Raw genomic sequence first — 22,980 nt, 5'->3', positions numbered from 1 at the left:
GGTATCCTGTCTGTCTTATTAATATGTAGTTGATTTTTATAACAGAAGCATATGATTTTAATTATTGTAGCTCTATAGTATTCATTTTTCTATCTAATAGAGAAAGTCCTCATTTCTAATTATTCTTTTTTCCTGAAATTTACAAATGATCTTTAGGGACATTTTCTTAAGTTCTAAAGAAAATCTCATACAGATTGCATGAGGGTTTCTTTTTAAACCTTGAAATTAATTTTAGAAGTCATGTTTACATTATTTCCAGAGAGCTCTTTTTTTCCATTATACACTTTTATGGGAAAGAATGCCCACATATCTATATATCCTTGCTGAATTCTATTGTTAGTACCAATCATTTTGGTTCATTCTTTCTTTGCATTTTTAAGATCAAAATTCATGTTGTCTACTAATGCCTTTACACCTTATCTTCTTGTTTTCAATAGTTATGCTTTTGTAGAAACTTCTGTTTGCTGTCTTGTTGCATCAGGTAGAATTTCCCAAATAATGTAAAAAAGTGTCACTAGAATACTTATCTTAATCTCACTTTCTAATGGAACTGCTTCCAGTGTTTTACAGCTAACAATGATGTTGACAATTGGCTTAGGAAATATATCTTTATATTATTAAAGAATTTCCTTCTATTTTTAATTTAGTGAGAGCTCTGCTTTTCATCAGGACCAGGTGTTATTTTTTTGAAAAGTGTTTCAGCATTTATCTAGATGACTTTTTTCTTTTGACCTTTTGATACTGTGTTACATTAATATGTTCTATTTGGAGAGTCTTTTAATGTAATATTGCACTCAGTTAGTTAGTACTGCATTTAGGAGTGTTACCTCTAAATCTCTGAGATTGACTCAATGCTAAATTCCCTCTTTTCCTCTCTCCCTTTTTCCTGCCCCCCCCCCCCCCCCCCCCGCCCCAGTGCTCCCTTCCTTCCTTCCTAAAATGTTATTTGTCAGACTTTGGTTTCAGGGTACATAGCCTTCATAAAATAGGTAACTTTCTATATTATTCCTTGTTTCTTAAACAGATTGCATATTATGGGAATTATCTGTCCAAGAACTTTAAATGCAATTGCATAAATTACTCAGGTTCTTGTCAACTTTTCCTTTATAGACACATATCATCATATTGGCTAATTTCTTTTTCAAAATTTATGTTTCAGCCCCAGATTGTGTTTGTGAAATTGATTGCATTGAGTATGATAAGATTTTAGTATTATCAACTGTATTTGTTGTAATCTCTTATTTCTAAGTTTTTTGGTGGATTCTTTTTTAAGTAATTAATTAGGAATTTATTTTGTTGTTTTATTTTCAAAAAAACATTATCCTAGTTTCACTGAGATATTTGGTGTATTTTGTCTTATTGTAATTATTTTTTTTTTCCTGGTGTTGAAGAACATGTAATTTTCCTTAAAAATTTCTCAACTTACATTCTTTTTTCATTATTTTCTCTCAATTAATAATGAAAACATGTAATGATTTGAATTTTCCTATAAGCATAGGCCTGGCTGCCTCCCATTCATCATTTTTATATGTGACTATTCTCATTTTTATTAATTCAAAATAATTTATAGTTCTAATTATAATTTATTTACTTCAGATTATCTTATTGATTTTTAATTTGCTGATCTGTGGTTTTCAATTCTATCTCAATTGCATTATGGTCAGAAAGTGTAATCTGGTTCAATTATGATTTGGGGGAGTTTGTGGACTGGCCAGTATGTCTATTTATAAGAAAAAAATTTTAGGGGTGCCTGGGTGGCTCAGTCAGTTAAGCGTCTTCCTTTGGCTCAGGTCATGATCTCACAGTTTGTGACTTTGAACCCTGCATCGGGCTCTGTGCTGACAGCTTGGAACCTGGAGCCTGCTTCAGATTCTGAGTCTCCCTCTCTCTCTGCCCCTCCCCTGCTCACTTGTGTGCTCTCTCTCTCTCTCTCTCTCAAAAGTAAATAAACATTAAAAACATTTTTAAAAAAAATTTTAAAAGTTTAAAATACATTAGATACTTGAAAAAAGTTATTTTCTCTATAGGATATGAAATTATAAATATATTATACATGAACTTACCTTGTTGATTATACTACTGTATTAACTATGCTATATAATTTCTCTTTGAATTGATCTCAAGTAGCTAAGTAATATAATGTCAAAATATGTAAAGAAAAAACTCAGTTTCTAGTGCTGCTATTATTGGTCTTTTTGTGTGCATTTTAATCAAAACTTTAATGGGAAGTTGAGGGGGGGATTACATTGTTCATTACTCTCCTGCTTCCATGTTAGCTCCATGTTCTTCCTAGTTTAGAATAGGTACAAAGTATGGAATGAGGAGAAATAATTTGAGTGTAGAAAAGTGTAGCTGTTTCCATTGAAGGCTTCTAGGTCAAGTATTTTGTCTGAACTAATTCAGTTAACTCATCAAAAATCCACACTTCAGAGCGTAAACTTATGTAAGATCAACTATTTAATATGATCAGTGTTTAATATGTAGTTAAATACTGAAAATAAATGATTCTTGCTGAATTGTAAGATTGTAAATAAAATCATTTAATTTTATATACTGAGTTTTTTTCTTAAGAGACCTGGAGAGTTGGTATTACTTCTTATGAAGAACGAGGAATAGCAAATGAATTCAGGTAGGTAAGTGTTAGGTGGGAAGCAATACAACTTTTGAAATCTCTTTACCTTCTACTCTTAACAAAAAAATAATACTATAAAATATATAACCCAGCATTATTTGAACTACCTGGCTTTCACATGAATGTAAGCATGTTTATAGATGCAGGAGGACATCTATTCTTGGATAGTTTGCAAAATGCATTTCTAGGTGCCAGCATTAAATGGCAAGATGACAGGCAGTCCTTAAAAAGAAAGCAGATCAAACCTACATCATAGTAACTGAAAACATAAAGCATTATTGCATGGATCTAAATGCCATAAAAATTTAGAAATAAATGGAAAATTGTAAGTTTTGTCCCCCCTGACATTTACTCTGAAAGCAACATAAAAGCATTTGTATTATATCCACTGTTTTGTGTGCATGGCAAGGGGCAGCTTTGATCTAGTGTTGAATTTTCTGTTGATATTACGTAGATGAAGCATGGGAATTACAATAGCATTCTTATTTGTTAACCTTGCAACCCATTAAAAAATTACAGCCTGTTGGATAGTCATAGCTTCTTTGTAAAAGGAGAGAAAGAGAATATGCTTTTGTGTTACCCGAATTTATTTGTCCTAGAATTAATCTTTTTTCTTCTCTTCACAGTGGTCAAAACAAATTGCCAGGTGTACCATAATTAAGAAGAAAAACATCCCCCCCCCACCACCACACTATTCAGGGAGTAATAATGCAATGTCATTGTATACTTATGAATACAACAGCATTTATTAGGATCTATGACCCAACGGCCATGCTCCAGTTACACATATCCTACACTACATTTCTCTCAACAAAAATGCAGGTACAATTAGCTCATATCAGTTTCAATTTATTACAACTGTTATCAAAACAAAGATATAAAATAAGTAGTTCATGTGCTTACCTTATTTTATTTTTAAACTTCATAACTAGATGCTCAGTTTTCATTTGGACATTATTTTACCTCGACACTTGTGCACATTAAAAAGATACGTCTCCCAGAAAAAGAAACCTTGCATAATAAGGTTAGAGCTTGTTAGAATTAATTTGAAAAACTTAATTATCTTCCTGGACTACCCATGTTTTCTAGGGCTTTCTTTAGAATAGGTAAGAAGTTTCCCCAGCTATTTTATATAATCCACCTACGGCTTACTGAGTTCTTACAACAGAGTTCGGTGTAGCAAATAGTTGAAGGTGCCTATGGATTTGTGAGAATCGTGAGAGAATTAAAATTTCAGATGACTCTTAGCCCTATTTTAATGATGGAGTTATTTGTAAATGAGCTTGATTTTGTTTTCCCAAGTGAAATTTTTCATGGGGCGGGGCATGGTTTGCCATGAAGGTCAGTACTGTAGGGGTGGCCTGCTGAACCTAAACTAAGAGCGCATCAGCTAAATCTGCCTCCACAGGTGAGGGCAGCTGCTTGGACTGCAAGGTGGCAAATTCGGGGGTTGGTTATCCTGTTGGTCTAAGGAGACAGGTCGTCTATATATTATAAGAAGTTTTTTTCTTTCTGACTGGAGGAGTTTAAAATCCGATAATATACACAAATCTGTGAACATTTAAAGAATGTAATGTGAGGTGCCTGGGTGGCTCAGTCGGTTAAACTGTTGATTCTTGATTTTGGCTCAGGTCACGATCTCATGGTTCGTGAGTTCAAGCCCCACGCTGGGCTCTGCGCTGACAGTGTGGAGCCTGCTTGGGATTCTCTCTCTCTCCCTCTTTCTCTGTTTCCTCCCTGCCTTGTGCTCTCTCTCTCTCAAAATAAATAAACTTAAAAAAAAAAAAGAATGTAATGTTACATTTTTTTGTTTTTATAAAAACCATACTTTCAAATTTTCACTCCTCTGGTCACTATAGTTTGTTCCACTGTAATTCAAGGAGGAAATTAAACAGCTTTCTGGCCAATTATTAAGCAGTTACTGAACGTCTACTGTGTGATGAAGGTATGCTAGGGTAACAGAAAAATGAGTGCACAGTAGCATATGACATGGCATAGGGTTGAAGATCTCTTTGAGGAGGAAAACACTAATCTACACCAAATACCTCTGAAGTTAAATAAGTACATGCTGACTTATTTAACTGATAATCTACTTCCTCCAAGTGTGCACCTGCCTACCTGTGTGAACTTTGTGATGCCTGAAGGTGTATGAAGATAACTGAGAAAGTCACTAGAGCTGGAGGAATAGGGAATGGGTGGTAGGAATTCCTGGTTTAAATGTGGTTAGGAGGGGGACGTTTGGGTGGCTCAGTCAGCTAAGCGTCCAACTTCAGTTCAGGTCAGATCTTGGGGCCTGTGGGTTCGAGCCCCATGTTGGGCTCTGTGTGGACAGCTCAGAGCCTGGAGCCTGCTGCGGATTCTGTGTCTCCCTCTCTCTCTGCCCCTCTTCTGCTTGTGCTCTGTCTCCCTCTCTCTCAAAAGTAAACAAACATTAAAAAAATAAATGTAGCTAGGAGATTGGCAAACTTGTGCCGTTTTATAAAGAAAACAAGAGTCCGAAACTTAGGTTGGAGTTTTCCTATCCTGAGGTGAGACAAGCCCATCCAAAGGTACAATGAAATGGATCTAGAACCATTGCAGGGATTAAATACTGACCAAACAATATCTGGCTCAGTGTGTGACCTCAGTTGGAATTCTTTATATTTTCCATAAACTTTCATAGACGAGTCAAGAAATTTTTTAAACTTGCAGAGATCACTAAAATATACAAACACAGACTATACCCAATGATAAAGCCTAGCAGATGTTGTGAGTGTAATATCCCAAAATGCAGCACAATGAACATTTGCATCCCCTTTTCCATTTGTATCTATTCTAATATTAAAAAAACTCTGGGGAGTTTAGTAAGTAATTCCTAATGCATAGGAAATTCAGTGGAGACTTTATAATTCTCTTCTTGTTTGGTCAGTATCATTCTACACAACACCCTAAAAACTTTCTTACTGGGGCTTCTAAGGTGCTAGGCTCCGTGGTGTTCTTCCCAGCTCTCTGGTTGCTCCTCTTTGCTGGTTCCTCTCTCCCTGATCTGTATGTGTCTGAACTCTTGCTCTAGACTTTCTTCTCTTGCGATTGGTGGACTTCCTGAATGATTTCACGGCTTCAGGTGCTACGCACTTATCCACCTGTCTGTTGACTAACCTCTGCTTCTGTTTACCTCCTCAGCCTCACTGCATCTGAACCACCATCATCTCTTGCTGGTCTTCCACGTTTATCCTTTGTGCCATCAAATTCTATCCCTACAATGCAATCCTAAGGATCTTTCAAAAATGCAGTTGTCTATAGCAGGGTTGAGTAACCACTGTACAACAATTCAGATGTACAAAAATGTAACCTGAGTTTCTTAAAACCAGACTTAATTTTTACCTCTTGGTGTTCGTTTCCATTTTCTACTGTTACATTATTTTTTATGAGTTTATTTATTTTGAGAAGGAGTGTGTGTGAGTGTGCAAGCAGGGTAGGGGTATAGAAAGAGGGAGAGAGAGACTCTGAAGCTGATAGTATGGAGTCTGATGTGGGGCTCAATCCCACGAACTGTGAGATCGTGACCTGAGCTGAAACCAAGTGTCAGATGCTTAACCGACTGAGTCACCCAGGTGCCCTTCTACTGTTAACGTTATTTTTAACAAATCCTAGTTAAACTCACTCTCTTTCAATTTTCTTAATGTCTTATGAGTAAACTTAGTAATTTTAGGTTTCTGACACTCCTCTTTTCTCCCTGGGGTCACATCTAGGTTGGGGTTGGCAGACTTTTACAGCCTCACGGTGTCAATGAAAATAGTCCATCTGCTCTGTAGTTATTCCCAGATTTTCATCAGCATCTGCTGAGAGTGACTGCTAGCTAGTCTCTGGTCATTGGCATCTACTACTTCTGCCAATGTCCTCCCTTTCTCCTTGGTTCTGGGTTGTCAGGTCCACCCAGATCCTCTCGGTCCTCAGGCCACTTCACGCTCTCTTGCAGGCTCTTCCTCTGCTACTCTCAGGGACACAGGACAACTCAGATGTTTGCCAAGTTAGCCTTAAAGCAGTGGAGTATAATATGTAACCTCTCTACGTGTGTTCAAACAAAAACACGCTCCCTCTAAACCTGGGGTCAAAGAAATGTTACTGAATTACAATTCTCCCCCTAGAAGCTAAAAATTTATCTCTGATATTTTTCTTAGGTCCATTTAAAAACAAATAATCCAGTGAAGAAATGGGCAGAAAACATGAATAGACACTTCTCTAAAGAAGACATCCAGATGGCAAACAGGCACATGAAAAGATGCTCAATGTCACTCCTCATCAGGGAAATACAAATCAAAACCATACTCAGATATCACCTCACGCCAGTCAGAGTGGCTAAAATGAACAAATCAGGAGACTATAGATGCTGGAGAGGATGTGGAGAAATGGGAACCCTCTTGCACTGTTGGTGGGAATGCAAACTGGTGCGGCCACTCTGGAAAACAGTGTGGAGGTTCCTCAAAAAATTAAAAATAGACCTACCCTATGACTCAGCAATAGCACTGCTAGGAATTTACCCAAGGGATACAGGAGTGCTGATGCATAGGGGCACTTGTACCCCAATGTTTATAGCAACACTCTAAACAATAGCCAAATTATGGAAAGAGCCTAAATGTCCATCAACTGATGAATGGATAAAGAAATTGTGGTTTATATACGCAATAGAATACTACATGGCAATGAGAAAGAATGAAATACGGCCTTTTGTAGCAACGTGGATGGAACTGGAGAGTGTGATGCTAAGTGAAATAAGCCATACAGAGAAAGACAGATACCATATGTTTTCACTCTTATGTGGATCCTGAGAAACTTAACAGAAGTCCATGGGGGAGGGGAAGAAAAAAAAAAGAGGTTAGAGAGGGAGAGAGCCAAAGCATAAGAGACTCTTAAAAACCGAGAACAAACTGAGGGTAGATGGGGGGTGGGTGATGGGTATTGAGGAGGGCACCTGTTGGGATGAGCACTGGGTGTTGTATGGAAACCAGTTTGATAATAAATTTCATATTAAAAAAAATAAAAAAATAAAAAATGTCAGATTGAAGAATAAAGTGAACTAATTCGACTTTCTAATCATATTCTAACCATTTAGGTCTCTTCAAAGTCCCTGACAAAGCAATTTTGAGAAAGAAAAACAGAATTGGAAGCATTATACTTCCTAATTTCAAGCTGTATTATAAAGTTATAGTAATCAAAAAGAGTATGATATTGGCATAAAAACAGGCACCTAGACCAATGGAACAGAACAGAGAAACCAGAAATGAACCCAAGCATATGTTTTGATATGGGCACCTGAATACACAAAGGGGAAAAGGCAATTTCTTCAACAAATGGTGCTGGAGAAGCTGGATATCCACATACAAAAAGATGAAATTGGACTCATCTTGCATCACACAAAAATTCAGCTCAAAATGGATTAAAGACTTAAGCATAAAACCTGAATCCATAAAAATCCTCGAATACAACATAGGGAAAAGCTCTTTGACATTGGCTTTGGCAGTAAATTTTTGGACATGGTAACAAAAGCACAGGAAAGTATATCAAAAAAGCTTCACTACAGCAAAGGAAACCATTAACAAAATAAAAAGGCAATGTATGGAATAGGAGAAAGTATTTGAAAACCATGTATCAGATAAAGAGTTAATATCAGATAAAGAGTTAATATCCACAATATATACAGGGAACTCACACAACTCAAGCAAAACAACAAGCCACCCCAATTTAAAAACTGACAAATGACCTGAAGTGACATTTTTCCAAAGAAGACATACAAATGGCCAATAGTATTTGAAAAGATGTTCAATATCACTAATCATCCAGAAAACGCAAATCAAAATCACAATGAGATTTTACTTCAACATCTGTTAGGATGGGTATTATTAAAAAGGCAAGAGAAACACACATGGCTAGGATGTGGAGAAAGGGAACTTTTGTACATTGTTGGTGAAAATGTAAATTGGTACAGCCACTACAGAAAACAATATGGAGGTACCTCAAAAAATGAAAAGTAGAACTACTATATGATCCAGCAATCCCCCTTTGGATACATATCCAAAGGAAGTGAAATGAGTACCTCAAATAGGTATCTGTGTTCCCATGTTCACTGCAGCATTGTTCACAATAGCCAAGATATGAAAACAACCTAAATGTCCATCAATAAAGATGTCACACACACACACACACACACACACACACACACACACACACAGCTTCGTAGGAAGCTGCTACCCCTCCCCCACTCCTCCTTTCCCTTTAAGGACAGGGCTGAGCTGCTTACTCAGGGACACTGCCTGGTTTCCCTGGCTTCCCTGCACCACCAATACCTCACTGCCCCACATTTACCAGGGCTGCAGCACATATAACCAAGAGGGAAGCTGAAGTCCCACCTTTCCCCTCTGCTTCCAACTGTCAGCAGGCCATGTGGGCCTGGGTCACAGGAGGCTGTCAAACTGATGGGCATCTGGGCTCTGACTTGTGAAGCTGCTTCTTAACATCAAGAGGTTCTGGGCCAGGGCCTGAGAGCAGTAGTGGTAGAAAGGGCAAGAGAGCCACTTTTTTTGTGTGTGGATAATTTATTGTCACATTAACTAACATATAGTGTATACAGTGTAGTCTTGGCTTCAGGAGTAGATTTCTGTGATTCATCACTTACATAACAAAACCCAGTGCTCATCCCAAAAAGTGCCCTCCTCAATGCCCATCACCCATTTCTCCCACCCCCCAATCCCTCACCTCCATCAACCTTCAGTTTGTTCTCTGTATCTAAGAGTCTATTAAGGTATCAAAAATCTATAAAGAACTTACCAAACTTAACACCTGAAAAACAAATAATCCAGTGAAGAAACGGGTAGAAGACATGAATAGACACTTCTCCAAAGAAGATATCCAGATGGCCAACCAACACATGAAAAAAGGTACAACATGACTCATCATCAGGGAAATACAAGTCAAAACCACAATGAGATACCACCTCACACTGGTCAGAGTGGCTAAAATTAACAACTCAGGAAACAACAGATGTTGGAGACAATGTAGAGAAAGTAGAATCCTCTTGCACTGTTGGTGGGAATACAAACTGGTGCAGCCACTCTGGAAAACAGCGTGGAGGTTCCTCAAAAAATTAAAACTAGAATTATCCTATGACCCAGCAATAGCACTACTAGGAATTTATCCAAGGGATATAGGAGTGCTGATTTGTAGGGACACATGCACCCCAATATTTATAGCAGTGCTATCAACAATAGCCAAGTTAAGGAAAGAGCCCAAATGTCTATCAACTGATGAATGGATAAAGAAGATGTGGCGTGTGTGTGTGTGTGTGTGTGTGTGTGTGTGTATGTATGTGTCTCTCTATATACAGAGACACATACATATATACATATAATGGAATATTATTTGGCAATGAAAAAGAATTAAATCTTGCCATTTGCAACAACATGGATGGAACTGGAGGGTATTATGCTAAGTGAAATAAGCCAGTCGGAAAAAGACAGATATCATGTTTTTACTCATATGTGGAATTCGAGAAACTTAACAGAAGACCATAGGGGAAGGGAAGAAAAAATACATTACAGAGAGGGAGGTAAACCATAAGAGACTCTTAAATACAGAGAGCCATTTTTGTTTTCAAAGCTTCACTACAACTACAGACTTGAAAATAATGTGGCAGGACAACTGACTGGAACATGAAGATATTTTCTCTTCCTCCCATATCAAACAGTCAGGCTCATCTTAGTGATTTCCTGCCTAAGGGGTTTTTGCAGAAGCTGCATGAGGTTAGCAGGATTTCCGGTCTTTGGCAACACCAAAGTCATTGCAGAGGTGATGCCAGGTGTCTTGGTAGGGATGGCGAGAGAGCAGGAGGCCTCCAAGAAAAGTCAGGGAAAATAAATATTCTCCCAGACAGATGTCAGCAGGGCCATCAGTGGCTGCTTCTGGGGGAGGTTATAAGGCTGCAGAAAGGATGGCTACCTGAAGCATGTATGGGCCAGGTGAGACTCCCGACTTGACAGTTTCCAGGTACCTGCTGAGGGTAGGGGAACAGCACAGCTCCTGACTTGAAGGGGTCATGATGCCAGCGAGGAGATGGGTGTCCCAACAGTAACTGTGTAGGCAAATAACTAGTGACCACAGGCTCAGGCTCTACCCGGTCCTTTGGTGGATGTATAAGACCGCAGGGTCTTTGCACAGCCCTGGAGAGGGGAAGGCCTGATAAATACTGAGTTTGAATCCCCTACCAGTTTAGCGAAATGGGGGCAGACTGTGACACAGTTGATCAGAAGAAAAATATAATAATGCATTTGGGTTTGTCATATGAATGGAGATTTGAACCTCCCATAGTCTACTTAAGGTTGCAGATGTTGACAAAGGAATAGATATTTACTTTTTTGCTCCCTCTCATCAAACCTGCATTCTGCTCACTCCTCCAAACTCCATGTCTATTTCCTTCTGGTGTCATTTGAAAACTTCTAGTTAAAGTGTATATGAAGGGGGGAAAAAAAGAAAAAAGAAAAGAGGGGAGAATGAAGTCAGAGAAAGTAGAATGTGTGTGGAACATTCTGGAAAAGTTTTTATCTACACATGAGAAATGGAATGAAGAGAAGGTTCTCCCCCAAACAGTTAGAACATAGTTACCTCAAACCTGACATAGAATAAAGGTCAGAAACTAATAAACAAATAGAGTATCTGGCACTATGTTTCCCTTCAGGAAGTTCTAACTACTGATTTTTACCTGAGAGGCACTGCTGAGAAGAAACTTGTCTATTAATTGGCTTATGAGGATAGACACCCAGATAAAGAGGCTTCAGTTGCTGTGACAAAATCATTTCATTCAGTTTTTTCTGCAGAATGAAATATTCTTCAGATAACTTTGATATCTAAAAAGAAGGTCATGTGTCAGATTAAATCAAGGAAAAGAATTCAGAGGGCTGCACATGTACACCAGGATCTGGTAAATTCCTGATTGACTGTCCCCGGGACTCTCACGTACTTCTCCAGAACCTACCTTGAACCATGTCTGAAAACCCAAGGTCCGAAAAAGTCCTCACTTGACCAACTTGGTGCAACTTGCGCATCTCACATTTTCCATTTACAAACTGCCAAACGTGTCATGCTACATGAGGCATTCTGTCCTGATCACTCCTCCCTGGGGTCCCTGAGATCTGGCTTCTGTCTGTACCATTCTGTAGCAATTGCCTTTCTGCTTTTAGCCCACAGAAGCCTTTGGTTGCCTTTGGTTGTGTTAACCCCCTCCTTTCCTTTCCGGTGTTCTTAGCCTCAAGTCAGGGCTCCTCTCCTCTGGCTCCTCTCTTTCCATCCAGCTCCTCTGCCTCTCTCTGGTCTGCATCCTGACCCTGTGGACATCGCTGTACTGCTGGGCTGTATGTGGAGCTCCTGCTTTTCCACCTCTAGCTTTGTCCCCCTGGAGTGCTGAATCTACTTCCACGGCATTATTATCCAGCTCTGTAGAGATGATTTAGTAATTCTGCATCTCCTCAATGTCCCTCATGCGTAGCAGGTCAGGTTTCCAATCCCCAGTTTGGTCTTTAGAGTAAGCAAATGTACGCACCAAGGAAAGGAAGGACTGTGCGCATATTAAACTCTCTATGTCCATGTGCTTTAAAAAAAAAAAAAAAGAACAGGAAAGGGCTGGCAGATCTCTACTAAAAGCTACAAGTTGGAGATGTTTAGGCCACACCTATAACATGAAAGTGGTGCCCAAGAGTGCCTACTGTGCTTTTGCATGGACTCAGTCACTGTCAGAGACAAAGAGCAGAGTTTGGGGACCCAAAAGTATTAGGCAATCCCTCTTTGAACTAACCCGTAATGATATTTCTTCAATGATTGTATATACTATTGATTACCCTGGTGATGCATATTAACTTACAATATGCATTTGAGAGAGGTCATCTAGTTAAAATCCTTCACTTTACATAAGAGAAAAATAAAGGTGATTTTCTTAAGGTCACACATAAAGTGATTCTCTTAAGATCAAACACCTACAGAGAAGGCAAGACCTGGGATTGGCATTTCCAGCAGCAGCTCCCTGTGGTCTCTCCCTCCATAATACTAAGTAATCAGTGTTCCATGCACACCCATAAGAAGCGCTAAAGCCAACTGCCCCCTTCTAGAAACAGCCAAAACATGCCTACTCTTGGCACACGATATACTCCAAGAGGGAATTGTTCTTTGCCGTTTCTTATTGTCACGATGTAACATGTAGATTTCTACCTTCATTGCATGTATGCCTGAGTAGGGCTACATGCCTAATTTTGACACCTCATTATGTCTTCTTAAAATCTGGGGCAGAAAAAGCATAGATTTTAGAGGATTTATAACACTTTTTTTCTGTTTCTTTTTCTTTTAAACTCTAGTGAAAGATCTCAGAGAAGGATATCTGCATTGTCCAATGTCAACATTTTAGTAAGCTGCATAAACCAATGACTAGTCTCTTGACTACAGAAGGTTTCCATCGTATTTTATACTACTTCTAACAGCACATCGTCTTAAAAATTTATGGCTATTTGAATAGCAAAACCTTTGAGACATTCATTAAAGAGGGTTGCAGCCTCATAAAAAGAGATGAAACAATTATTAATAATTATTAATTAATAGTACATTTACTTCAGTTACTGTGTAGTTCCCAGAGATTTCTACTAGTAAATAAATCTGTTTGTTTACATACCTGTTTTGAAAAGATTGCCAAATCACATGCTTCGTTCTCTAAAACTGCCTTTGAGTCTCTATCATTCTTTGTCCTGATATTACAGGATTCCTCATGTTTTCTGGGATAGGAGTACAAATCATGGGTATTTGTTGCTACTTCTGTTGGTTTTGAAACAACCTTTTGACTTTGAAAAGAAGACATCCTGTCCTTCTGTAATTGCTGCTTTCTCTTGTAGCCCCGGTATTTGCTCTGAATGAACACTGCTGCTCTATCTTCCTCCTGGGCGTGCATGCTGGCTTGGGCTGGCCTCTCTCTGACCGACCCAGGCGTCAAATGGCTTCTCTGATGGCTGCACACTGGTGCATTCTGGGTAACTACAGATGTCTTCTTTTCTTTTTCCTTGCTATCTCCATTTTGATGAACCGACCTTTGGCTAAGACTGGGTTCCAAACTTTTTGTTAAAGAAGGTTGCTTTGTCTCATTCTCCACCACCCAAAGTCCTGGGTAGCTTGGCCTTTCTGAGATGGCCTTCCTTTCTAGATATGCTACTTTTGATTCTTCAAAATTCCTTTCCTCTGCATACCTCTGATAGTAATTCTGGAGCACAGTGTTCTCCTCCACTCTCCTTACCTTACTATTCTCTTCCAGGTCTTTCGCGTATTTCTTCTTAGGCTGTCCTTCTGTCCAAGGGTCCCCCACCAGATACACTTCCTGCTTAGCCTCTTCTCCATACATGTTATTCATTTTTTTCTGAGTTTGATGTCCTCTGTTGTTACTTTCAACAGCAATCATGGCTTCCCCTTCAACTCTGAAAGTAGAAGTCTTCACTGCAGATGTACTTCCTTTATTATTTGGAGCTGGAATGACTGTTTCGTTAGTAGGGACCACATTTTCTGTCTGTTTCTTCACAAAAGATTCCCTGTGTAAAACATACTGCATCTGAATATACGATATTAAACTGGACCTTATTTACCTGTATAGTGTTGGGAGAACAGTAACAGGGGCAAAAAAAACAAAAACAAACAAAAAAACCCAAAAAACAAAAAACAAAAAAACCTCCAAATAAAAACTTCTCAAGTCACGTTAATCAAATGTTTCCCACATGTTCTCTCTAGCAACAACTGTGGTAGCTGCTCTAATAATGATGAAACCAGTTTCAATTTAGAATGAGAACTATCCTAGCATATTTTCACTTAATGAGGCATCAAAACCCTAGGAATTTAATCACTTCAAAACATGTCTTTTTCTAAAGAAAGTACCTACGGTGAGGAGAGGTTGTGGAAAATATATCAAAATTTGAGACTAGTAAGCAGGGTATGTTCACTAGGCTAATGTGCTGTATTTAATAAGCTCCCTCGAGCTCTGGTGATCACAGTAAATATGTTACAAAATTAAAGGGAAGCAGTGTCCTTGCTACGGTTCATGATCATATAATATGTTGACCAAAATTTCACAGTTGTTACTTTACCAATATCCTCCCAAAATGATTTTCCTTAAAGATAACATTTTCTCTAGTTTTTTTTTTAAGCCACATAAGCTTCTTTTTCACTTTTTTTTTCTTTTGGTGAGGACAAAACCCTCACAAGAGCAATATGGCCATGAAAAGTGTGTTACAGTACAGTGAAAAAGTCATGACATGATACCCTGACATGCTACTTGGGGAGTTTTCAAAACTTTCCATTTTGGCTTAGGAAATCCATGGGAAATTTTTGGTCCTTTGCAATCTGTTCATACAGAAGGATTTGTCTTGGAGTCAAACTTGGAAAAAGTTACTGGAATTCAATTTATCTAATTCCACTGGCCACTTCCTAGGCCTATAACAGCATCTTCAGGTTTATACAGGAGGCATAATAGAATCTCTGTTATTTTGCCAGGGACCAGAGAAGGAGGCAGGATACCAAGAACCCATAATTTTAAGGAATGGCTATGCTAGTATTTTGAATACCTTCATAACACCCCCAGAGAATGCCTATACTAATCAAAGTATAATTAATGAGAAAAAGATAAGCAAACTACCACAGAGCTATAGTAATCAAAACAGTGGAATCGGCATAAAAACAAACTCACAGATCAATGGAACAGAATAGAGAGCCCAAAATAAACACACACATTTATGGCCAATTAATTCAGGACAGGAGAACCAAGAATATACAATGGGGGTGGAATAGTCTCTTCAATAAATGGTTTTGGGAAAATTAGACAGACACATGCAAAATAATTAAACCGGATTCCTATCTTACACTATATACAAAAATCAACTCAAAATGAATTTAAAGACTTGGACATAAGACCTGAAATCATAAAACTCTGAGGAGAAAATATAGGTGGCAAGCTCCTTGACTTTGGTTTGGCAATATTTTTGTTTTTGTTTTTTTGTTTTTTGGATTTGATACTGAAAGCAAAAGCAACAAAAGCAAAAATAAACTAGTGCGACTACATAAAATGAAAAAGCTTCTGTACAGCAAAAGAAACCATCAATAAAATGAAAAGGCAACCTACGCAATGGGAGAAAATATTTGCAACCCACAGATGTGACAAAGGGTTAATATCCAAAAATATATGAAGAACTCATACTACTTAATAGCAAAACAATGAACAACCTGACTTAAAAATGGGCAGAGGATGTGAACAAGCATTTTTAAAGGAGATGAAAAAATGACTAACAGGTACATGAAAAGGGCCTCAACATTTGGAAATGCAAATCCAAACCATGATGAGGTATCACTTCACACCTGTTAGAATGGCTATCATCACAAAAGACAAGAGAAAACAAGCATTGGTGAAGATGTGAAGAAAAGAGAATCCTTATGTACTGAGAATGCTGTGTTGGTGGGAATGTAAATTGCTGCCAGTTTGGAAAATGATATGGAGGTTCCTCAAAAAACTAAAAATAGCACTACCATATGATCCAGCAATCCTACTTCTGGTTGTACATCCCCCCCCCCGCCCCCCCAATCAAAAAACAAAGCAATGATCTCAAAGAGCTATCTGCACTTCAATGTTCATTGCAGTATCATTCGCAACAGTCAAGACACAGAAATAACGTAAGTGACCATTAAAGGATGAATGGATAAAGAAGATATGGTATACATATTCAATGGAGTATCATTCAGCCACAAGAGAGAAGAAATCCTGCCATTTGTGACAACATGGACGCAAGAAATCAGACCGAGGAAGACAAATACTGGAGGAGGACAAACACATAGTATCACTTATGTGTGGAATCTGAAAAAGAAAAGAAAAAGTCAAACCCACACAAACGGACAGTTGTAGTTTTGAGGGGGAGGTAGAAGAAATAGGAGGGAGAGGCTGGAAAAAGGATACAGCCTTCCAGCCATTAGAGGAATAGGTAGGTCTGAGGATCTCATATAAAACATGGGACTACACATGGTTTTGTGTAACTGAATTTTGCTAAAGGAGTAGAATTTCAATGTTCTCACCAAAAAAGCACAAAAAGGAACTATGTAAGGTGATGGACGTGGTAATGAATTAGATGGGGGAATCTTTCCACAATGCAGATGCATATCAGATCATCATGAAGCACACTTCAAATATCTTATAATTTTGTATGTTAATTACACATCAATAAAACTTAAATTTTTAAAAAGATGAATAAGTTCTTGGGATCTAACATACAGCATGGTGATTGTTAACAGTACTGTATTATAGACTCAAGAGTTGCTAAGACAGGTGTTCTTAAATGTTGTCACCACACACATACACACACAGAGTTGTAATTATTGAGGTGATAAATGTGTTAACTAACTTCACTGTGGTAATTATTTCACAATATATATGTATACCAAATCCTCATGTTGTACACCTGAAAGTGACACAGTGTTATAGGTCAACTGAATCCCAATAGATTTAAAAAAAGGACAAGCGTCCTGGGATTGGGGCTGGAATGATCTTCATTTCCCTGGAGACCACTGTTTCTTCTTTCGATCAATTCAAGCTTTACCACTGAGGTAAAATCTATATACTTTCTCTTCCCCTAATCCCTACCAAGATCTTCCATGCCCTACTGCACAATTTGCATATTTTTATAGCAGAGTTAACTTGTGTTATTAAAATCACATATTTATTGGTTATATTTCCTTCCCATGTTTCTATGGGTAATTTGAGGATCAGGATTTTGTCTCATCTATCTACATGTCTTCACAGCTTACCATACAGCTTTATGTATAAATGCATTCAGGTGGATCTGCTAATAAGCACTTAGAAATATAGATATGGAGGCTCGAGAGAAGAAAGGGCAAAGTGTCATGCTTTGAAGATTGGATTCTGGCTTTAGGAGTTACAGTATACTGATTATTAACACCATGGGAATGAATGAGAAAGCCCAGAGATGATATTCAGATGTGGAGGAGGATTTAAATATGGGGATGGGAGGAGGAGTTAGCAAAGGATACTCAGAATTAGGAGCAGAAATGCAGAGTGCAATCCAGCAGAAGCCTAGGAAGAAAAAAAACTATGGAAGGAAAGTGTGGTCATCAGTGTGAAATGCCAGTGAACTCCCAAATAGGATAAAGAACACAAGAGTGGCCACTGGGTGTTCACTGACATTTAATAAACTGGTATTAGGAGCCTGATTAGGTACAAGAAAGACTGTGAACTTTATTTTGACTTTACAGATTTGAAAAATGTGTAATGTCAAAATGGTATAAAAATGAACATCAATATACCTTTTATTTTCAAAGTTTTTCTTGTAGTCAAATTGCTGATCATGAGTCTGAATAGTTGTTACTGCTGTGTTTTTTGTGTTAACAATTTCTTTCCTTTGTTTCCTGACTAGATGTCCTCTTGCAGCTGAAACATACAAGGTCCAGAGTAGCATTAATCAGAATAAAGAAAAAGCCATTACTTAAGTGAATAGAAACAAATTTTTTTTGACAATCAATGTCAGGAAAATGAAATTAAAGAGCCCAAATAGGACAGGTTCATAAAAAATATTGTTCATTAACAAGATTCTTCTATAGCAAGAAAATAATTAAAGTGCCTTTTGCATTAAGGACAGTAGTGGGATGAAACTAAAATGAAAGAGATTAGCTAAGTTGTTGAAAAAGACAAACTGTATTCATTTGCTTAAATCTGCTAATAATTACGTCAGCTATTTACAGGAGAAAGCCCCTATTATTTAAGAATATGTATTCATTTGCTTAAATCTGCTAATAATTACGTCAGCTATTTACAGGAGAAAGCCCCTATTATTTAAGAATATGTTTTGGACTTTTTGGCCAATTATCCTTGGAACTAGATAGATTTCAGAATTCAGCTTTAAACTTTTTTATTTTATAAAGGTAATTCAGAGCAAATAACACATATCCTATAACATTCCCCATGTCAGGGCAGCATTCCATAATCAAAAATACAAATATTTCTCCAGAAAACCAATATTTTTACTAGGAGTGATGAAGGACTATAAATATTAGGTCATGTTTCACCGCCAGATGAGTTGTGAAAAACCGTTTCTTCAGTGTTTTATAAATTGTGAAACTGTGGATAAAGAATCTGATCCCAAATTTTAGGGATTTGCATTTTGATGCTGCAGGGAGAAGTTAAGGGCTTTAAAATCCCCGAAGAGATGAGCCCTTACGATTTGACAGACCCGAGACTGCAACAGGAATCTCTCAAATGTTAGTCAGCTATTCTGTCCACCATGTCAGTGCTCCTCAGAAGGCAGGCTGCAGATCATAGTGGATCATAAAATGGATTAGTGGGCCAAATCTAGCATCTAAAAATGAAGTGGAATAAGCCAGAACAGAAAATATCAGAGTGCATTGCATGTAGTATGTGTGCATATCAGGTTACACGGGAGAATACAGTTTTTACTATGGAAGTCCACTCAACACGTTGTGGAAGATGCTTTACTGAACCATACCAGGTTCTAAATTTAGTTTCTTATTGAAAAATGGAAAGTGAAATCTAAAGTCTATTGATACATTTTAATAAAAATGTGTAAAGTATTATTATAAATATTATTTACCTACAGTTAATAGAAAGAAACGGATGCCCTTTAACATAATGAGATTTAATCAAGTGGTCAAACATTGTGGCAAATGTAACCTTTGGAATAAAGTAGGAGAAATGTTATTGTCCAATGGATTATAATAATATGATTCCTGAGATCTGTAACTAATTTAATCACTTGTATCTTGCACAAGAGGTCAATCGTATTTCATTGATGCTTGACAGAAAATTTAAAAATTAAATTATTTTATTTAAAACAAAACATTCAAATATTAAAAGTGTCAATCACTAAAGCAATCAGATTTAGATTTAGTATAGAGAAAGCATCAACGTAACCGAGTCTGGAATTAAATACAAAAGCTACATAAGAATGGGGGTTTGAATATAAGATTAGATGTCCATATCTGAACATAACGTTAAGTTTTGTTACACGGTGAGACCATCTGAGTGATTACCTGACTGTATTATTATAGCACTCTCTTTTCTTTTCTCCTGTATTTTTTGGTACCTCCTTGAATCCAAGAATCCTCTGACACAGGCTTGAATCAAAATAAGCTTGTCAATGGCTTCCTTTCGCATTAAATTTAACTGTTCCACATGATAATATTTAAGGAACACCTTAAAAGAGTGAAAATAAAATACAGATAAAACTAGGGCACACCAATGCGAAATCATACACTATGAAGAACAGATTATATTCTAAATCTTTTTCAGATTTTGGAAATCACTATCTTCTGCTTGTTTGGCCTGGATTTTGCTACATTTTACATTTGTATTCTTGAAGAAAACCTCTCTTTGAGAACAAATATTGTTTAGCAATCATACTGTTATTTGCAGCCAGTTAACTAGGTTTTGTTGACTGGGCCAATAAGAATGGAGGATGGTCAGCTCTTGTATCAAAGTTTTAGCAACATCTACTGTGAACAAAGCTAGATTTTTATGTTTTCAAAAAGACAACTGTATTTTTCAAATTAAAAAGTCTTACAAATCTAGCTGTAAGATAGAGGACACTTACAGCTATAGCAATTCACTCATCAAATGTTTATTGACACCTGCTGTATGTACTCATCTGCTGAGGATACAAAGGTAAATAAGGCAGGGCACCGTCCTTCAGGGCCTCTCATGTTGTCAGTGGAGGGACTAAGGCAGAGAGATGGCCCCAGACAGAACAACATTCCTGCTAGACTCAGTGGCCCCCACGGAGAAAGGAGGACTGACTTTCGATCATTCTAAAATCGAAATGAATTGAAGAAACGGAGGGGCCTGCAGGCCGGGAGTTATTCTCATTTAAGAGTTTTCAACCTCCGCCAGGAAATAGGAAGATGTTTTTTTTCTTTTCATGGATACATTTACTAATAAAAGTCACCTAAAAGAAAGTTTATTGAATCCACCAAGAAAGTCACTTAAATTCAAATTTAACAGCTGAGTCGTAAGAACTGGTAACACTGAAAGTAGAACCCTCTTTGCAGCTCCATGACTTGAAAGCTTGGCACCACAGGCAGGTTAGCATTACAGGGTTTGACGGAATTTAGTTTTAATTTCTCTGGGACTCTGGACGCTAATTTATTTAATCCATTCTACTGTTGACAATTCATTTAAAATTCAGTCTGTTCAAAAAGGTCATCTTTTTTATTACTTTTTTTTTGTGCAGCATTAGAAATGTTTCTGTATTGAATACTTTTATTCATCTTAATGAGTTGGAAAAGGTGAAGTGGAAAAATACAAACAGCTTTAAAATGCTACTTAAATACCATGTAGGACTGGAACTGCAAAAGGCCCTTTTTACAAGTTAAAACTCCATTTGAAGTTAGGCATGTGTTTCAGACCATAAATCGTGAGATTTCAGCCTGACAAAATTCATCTTTGTGATCATCTAAAAGAAAATGGTATAAATAAGATACACATCTTTTTTAGTGCTCAGAATTTCGCCTTGCTAACTACTGAAGTAAATATGGATTACTGAATATGTAAGACACTCGGTCTAAGATAAGTATTTTTTAAAATCCCTTAAATTGTTAAGGAGTAGCTTCTTTTGTAAACATGAAAATTCTCTCCCATATCTTCCACCCCTAGACACGACTAATGTGGACGCTTGTTTCAGTCAATATGGCTGACAGTGGTTATTCTTGAAGGGTCAGTTTCTGAGGACTTTTCTTTAGATTGACTCTTTTCTCAATCCTCCCCCCAATGATATATTCAGTGTACCCCTAAGGCCTGGTACCCTCTTTATTTCCTTATCCCCATTTTGTAATGCTTTGAGGCTATCTGAGGAGCCTAATGCATCCTTTCTCCAAGCAGCCACCTATCTTACTTCCATACGCAAAATCTGTTATGATTTTTTTTCTTCATTCTCTAAGTGATTAAATAAGCTAAAATCTCTCCAGTCTCAAGTCTAATACATAAACACAGTGATAGCCAAACACTTATAGCAAGTCTACTAACAATGGTGAATATTTTGCTCCAGATAAATTTGAAGTTTACAACAGAAGCAGATTTGAGAATTAGGAAAAAAATATTAGGATCCTGTTCAGATCATTATGGTTTTCTACAGAATATATTCTGTATATATTATATGATATTAATATATATTAACACATTCTGAATATTTATAGACTATATTTGTGGTGATAAAAAAGAGAATATATCTCAGTATGTTTTTAATACTACTTGAAATGAAATGTACTCACTCTAAATTTCATCTTTTTTTTTGGATAAATCTTCAAGAGAAACTTTTCTTGAATTTCTTAAAAGAAACCTTTATGACAACAGTGTTTAAGTCTGCTGAAGAAGAAAACCTTTATGAATTTGCCAACTTAATTCCCTAGTTTAAGCTAGAGCTTCAGTAACATAAAAAAGCCATAATATTTTCAAACACTGGAAAATGTTATAATTCTCAGTAAATCCAACACATTTACAATTATTATTTGTCCTTGAAAATTACATGCAAACATTACTTTCGTTTTTCCAAGAGCCCAGTTATCCAGACCAGCTTTTTCCAAAATGGTGGCACAGGTGTCAGGGCTCACTGGGGGTTCTTCATTCCACTTGTAGCAGAGAACATGGTACCTTCGAGTGGGAGAAAGTGCTGGTTAGTATTTCATAAAGTTTCCATGCCTCAGTAGCCTGGTGGATACTTTACAGTTCTGTGCAGGGAAGAAAGAGATTCCCAGACTCAATGCACAGGACCCTTCTCAGAACCCTAAAGTAGACTGACACAAATCCAGACCAATTCGTTTGTATAGATTTGAGCATTGTTTTCTCAGTTTAGTGATTACTTTTCAACACTGATCACTGAAATCTCCCACAAAAACTCCATCACTAAAAAAGAAAAAAAAGTTAGTGGGGTATTTTAAGAGGAGCAGCATTTTTCTGGGTGCTAAAAGCAGAAGGATTGCAGTGGCAAGAAGCAGAGGGAAATATTTCATTTTTTCACCTTCACAAAAACATTGGAAGCTGATCTTAAAATTGGATGAAGGAGGGGCACCTGGGTGGCTCAGTCGGTTGAGCGTCTGACTCTTGATTTCGACTCAAGTCATGATCTCGCGGTTTGTGAGATTGAGCCCTGTGTCGGGCTCTGCGCTGACAGTGCAGAGCCTGCTTGGGATTCTGTCTCTCTCCCCGCTTCTCTCTCAGCCCCTCCCCCACTCATTCTCACTCTCTCAAAATAAATAAACTAAAAAAAATTTTTTAAAAATTGGATGAAGGAGTTTAA

General features: G+C 37.5%; 1 protein-coding gene across 5 annotated transcripts in view; it reads right to left on the bottom strand.

The window, feature by feature from the left end:
• Window positions 1-22,980, bottom strand: part of MYO3A (myosin IIIA) — a 239,162-nt gene that overhangs the window by 24,790 nt on the left and 191,392 nt on the right. For 3 of the 5 annotated variants that reach the window (XM_027073674.2, XM_053225411.1, XM_027073670.2), the window contains 5 exons: window positions 22,223-22,334; window positions 19,724-19,886; window positions 17,984-18,107; window positions 13,317-14,217; window positions 11,364-11,508 (listed from right to left, as the gene is read on the bottom strand). In XM_027073674.2, the coding sequence (XP_026929475.1) occupies window positions 11,364-11,508; window positions 13,317-14,217; window positions 17,984-18,107; window positions 19,724-19,886; window positions 22,223-22,334 (1,445 nt within the window). Of the gene's footprint in view, window positions 1-9,357; window positions 9,722-11,363; window positions 11,509-13,316; window positions 14,218-17,983; window positions 18,108-19,723; window positions 19,887-22,222; window positions 22,335-22,980 lie in introns of those variants that run through there. The other 2 variants (XM_053225410.1, XM_027073673.2) reach the window with 2 other exon arrangements.

This window comes from Acinonyx jubatus, chromosome B4 (genome assembly GCF_027475565.1).
Source record: "Acinonyx jubatus isolate Ajub_Pintada_27869175 chromosome B4, VMU_Ajub_asm_v1.0, whole genome shotgun sequence".
NCBI lineage: Eukaryota > Metazoa > Chordata > Mammalia > Carnivora > Felidae > Acinonyx > Acinonyx jubatus.
This window is presented reverse-complemented; position numbering and strand designations above follow the sequence as displayed.